The sequence below is a fragment of the Pygoscelis adeliae genome, unplaced genomic scaffold (assembly GCF_000699105.1).
Source record: "Pygoscelis adeliae isolate BGI_AS28 unplaced genomic scaffold, ASM69910v1 Scaffold346, whole genome shotgun sequence".
In the NCBI taxonomy this organism is placed as follows: Eukaryota; Metazoa; Chordata; class Aves; order Sphenisciformes; family Spheniscidae; genus Pygoscelis; species Pygoscelis adeliae.
The window spans coordinates 204,106-207,036 of NW_008824902.1; the positions used below are offsets into that span (position 1 = coordinate 204,106).

Genomic DNA, 2,931 nt, shown 5'->3' on the forward strand with positions numbered 1-2,931 from the left:
GAGGGGGGGGGGGGGTCCCCCCCCCTTCCCCCTCCCTCCAGCCCCTTTAAATATAATTTGTTAACGTTGGGACTTGTATTAATTAAAGCAGCAGCCGCTGCAGCCTGTGACCTGGGGGCTTGTCACCGTGAAATCAAGTTTAAATCCAGATTTCAAGGGGGAAGAGAGCTGGGGGGGAGCGCTGTGTCCTCTTAGGGAGGGTGACAGTGACAGCTCCTTGCTGGTCCCTGGCCCCCCTGAGCCCTGGGTGGAGCAAGAGGCAGAAAGACCTGCCCTCCGCTCTCTGGGGTCTTAGACAAGGGCCCCTGCCTCAGTTTCCTTGCTGCGCGATGGGGAGAAGGACCATAAGAGCCCCCCCCGGGATGCCCTGGGAGAAGGTGGCAGGCACTGTGGCGGGCTCAGGACAGGCAGGGGACAAGGTCCCTGCAGTGCTTGGGGCAGGAGCTGCTGGGCTTGGGGCTGATGGTAGCTGTGGACCTGCTTCTCGTCTCCTCTCATCTAGGGCTTCCTTAGACACGGTGAATGAGCGCAGGAGCCGGCAGAGGATTCCCCCTCCTATGTAGGGGCTTTGGAGGGATGCACCCCTTTCTGCTCTCCTCCTCTCCGCTTCCCCCTACTCCGACTCTCCCTGTTGGAGTCACTGTGGATTTGCACTGGGGCAGACCCACATATCACCCATGCAAGTGGTGGGGTGGGTATAAACACCCTTGGGAAGCTGGAAAAAGCAGCAGCCTGACCCTGACAGCTCCCCTCCCCCCCTGAGCAAGCTCTAAGTCAGCAGGGACCCTGGGGCTGAGCCCTTCCTCCAGAGCTGGGTGAGCGCTGAGCTGGGGAAGTCAGTCCCTGGTCCCCAAGAGCTGCTTCTGTCCAGGTACCTGCACCAGGCTCGCAGGATTTGGGGGAGTGGAGGGGGAGTAACCCTTGTCCCCAAGACCTGGCTGCTCCATAAGGCAGCTGCAGTCCTTCCTCCAGCATCCTCTTCCAAGTCTCATTTCTGTAATCAAGGTTCAAAGGGCTCCAGCTCCCTGCTCCTCCCAGGGACCCAGCTTTTGGCTGTCTCGGGGAAAAGGGAGCCCTGCCTGGAGAGAGCTCTCAGCAGGGACGGAGCTCTCCTGAGCAAGGAGCGGGGCAGTGCTGAGCTCCTGATGGACCCTGCTGCAAGCTGCGGGATGCTCCTGCGCATCCTGCTGCCTACTGCTCAATTTGCAGGTCCTGTGCTTGGACACTGTGGATCCCAGGGTCCTTCAAGCCATTCCCTGGAGCTGGGCAGACACTTCCTCCTCTTCCATCTCCCTCTCTGCATCCATCTGTCCTGTGTACCACTGTCTTAGCTCCAGGCACCTCTCTCTGGACATGCTTTGTCCATCTCCCCACACTCCATCTACCTCCCTGTTTTGCCAGGCAGCATCTCTACTTGTATAAGTACTTGCACCCCTGCCACGGCCCATGTGCCTCCCCTTGCACCCATCCATCTGCTGGTCTCTGTGCTTCTGTGGTGACAGGTCCGGTGGGGCTGGGATGTGGCTGTGGATTTGGGCTTGAGGGTGTTTGGCAGGGTGCTTGGCTCCAAATTTCCCAGCTGAGCTGGCAGGAAAAGGCTGGTCCCTCTGGTTACCTCCCTTGTGAGGACCAGCAGTGCCAGGGGAATACGGGAGATGCAGGGAGAGGATCAGCCAGCAGCAGGGACGGAGCTGGACCTGGGATGGGTCTCCTGCTCGGGGTCTCTGGATTCTCCCAGGGGGAAATCCACGCTCTCTGGGGAAGGCGAGCTGGGGCAGGCTGTGCCCGAGAGTCTGCACTGCGTGGCCAGGGCGGGAGATCCCTGGGGGAGCACGCAGAGGGGTTGCAGCCCCGGGAGGTGCTGGGCTCCAGGGGCAGGAGGGCCAAATTTGGCTGCCGGTTGGGCCCGGGGGCAAAAAAAGGCCAATTTGGGCTGCGGCTGGGCACAGGCTGCCGGGGTGTCTGGGCTGTGCTGACATGGCTGGAGAGGATTGCAGCTTCAGTGCTGCTGGGGCAGCTCTGCCTGGCTGACCTGCTTTTGTGCCCAGGTGTTTCCCAGCCTTCTCTATAGGCAGCGGGCACAATGTGGGTTGAGGAGCATCTCCCCTCCCCATGTGTGTCCCCCCCCAAGCTCTTCCCCCTCCCCGAAGGGGAAGCAAGTGGTTGGCACATTCCTTGCTCCAAGCTTACGGGTTTCCCTTTCCCTCCCAGCTCCTGCTCCAATGAGATCCTGGGCCTTAAGCTGCCGTCGGAGCCGGTGCTGAACGCCAACACGGTGTGCCTGACCCTGCCAGGGCTGACGCGGCGGGGGCTGGAGGTGTGCGTGCGCCACCCCGACGTCACCGCCTCGGCCATCCAGGGCATCCAGATCGCCATCCACGAGTGCCAGCACCAGTTCCGCGACCAGCGCTGGAACTGCTCCAGCCTCGAGACCAAGAACAAGATCCCCTACGAGAGCATCATCTTCAGCAGAGGTAAGGGCTGGATGATCTCCTTCCTCTTCCTCTTCCTCTGCCCAGCCCCTGCTCTCAGGAGCCCTCATGGGCTCCTCATGGGCCTCTGCACAGCTCTTCCCTGGCCCAGGGGACCAGACCAGCTCTTCAGCATCCCCATGGATGAAGGCAGACAAGAGCCTGAGAAACCTCAGGGTTTCTCAGACCAAGCAGCACTGCACTGTGGCAAAGCTGGGCTCTTCTCCATGCATGTTTGTACCTATGCTGGCCCTTGTCCTGAGCTGCTCCTCCCTGCCCAGCCCCAGCTGGTCCCAAGGCTCCTTCCAGGCCCCACTGCTTTCTGACATCTTCCCCCCATGCGGTGTAGGCTAGTGTTTGGAGTGGTGCCATGGGTGTGCAGCACAGTTGGTGAGTCTGAAGGTGGATGCCATGCTCTGGGATTCAGTTTGGTAGATGCAGTGAGCATCTTGGCTCATTC

General features: G+C 60.8%; 1 protein-coding gene across 1 annotated transcript in view; it reads left to right on the forward strand.

The window, feature by feature from the left end:
- Positions 1-1,655: 1,655 nt before the first annotated feature.
- The window catches only part of WNT10A (wingless-type MMTV integration site family, member 10A), a 14,518-nt gene continuing 13,242 nt past the window's right edge, over positions 1,656-2,931 (forward strand). The window contains exons 1-2 of the mRNA XM_009324865.1: positions 1,656-1,858; positions 2,212-2,474. Of these exons, the coding sequence (XP_009323140.1) occupies positions 1,656-1,858; positions 2,212-2,474 (466 nt within the window). The remainder of the gene's footprint in view (positions 1,859-2,211; positions 2,475-2,931) is intronic.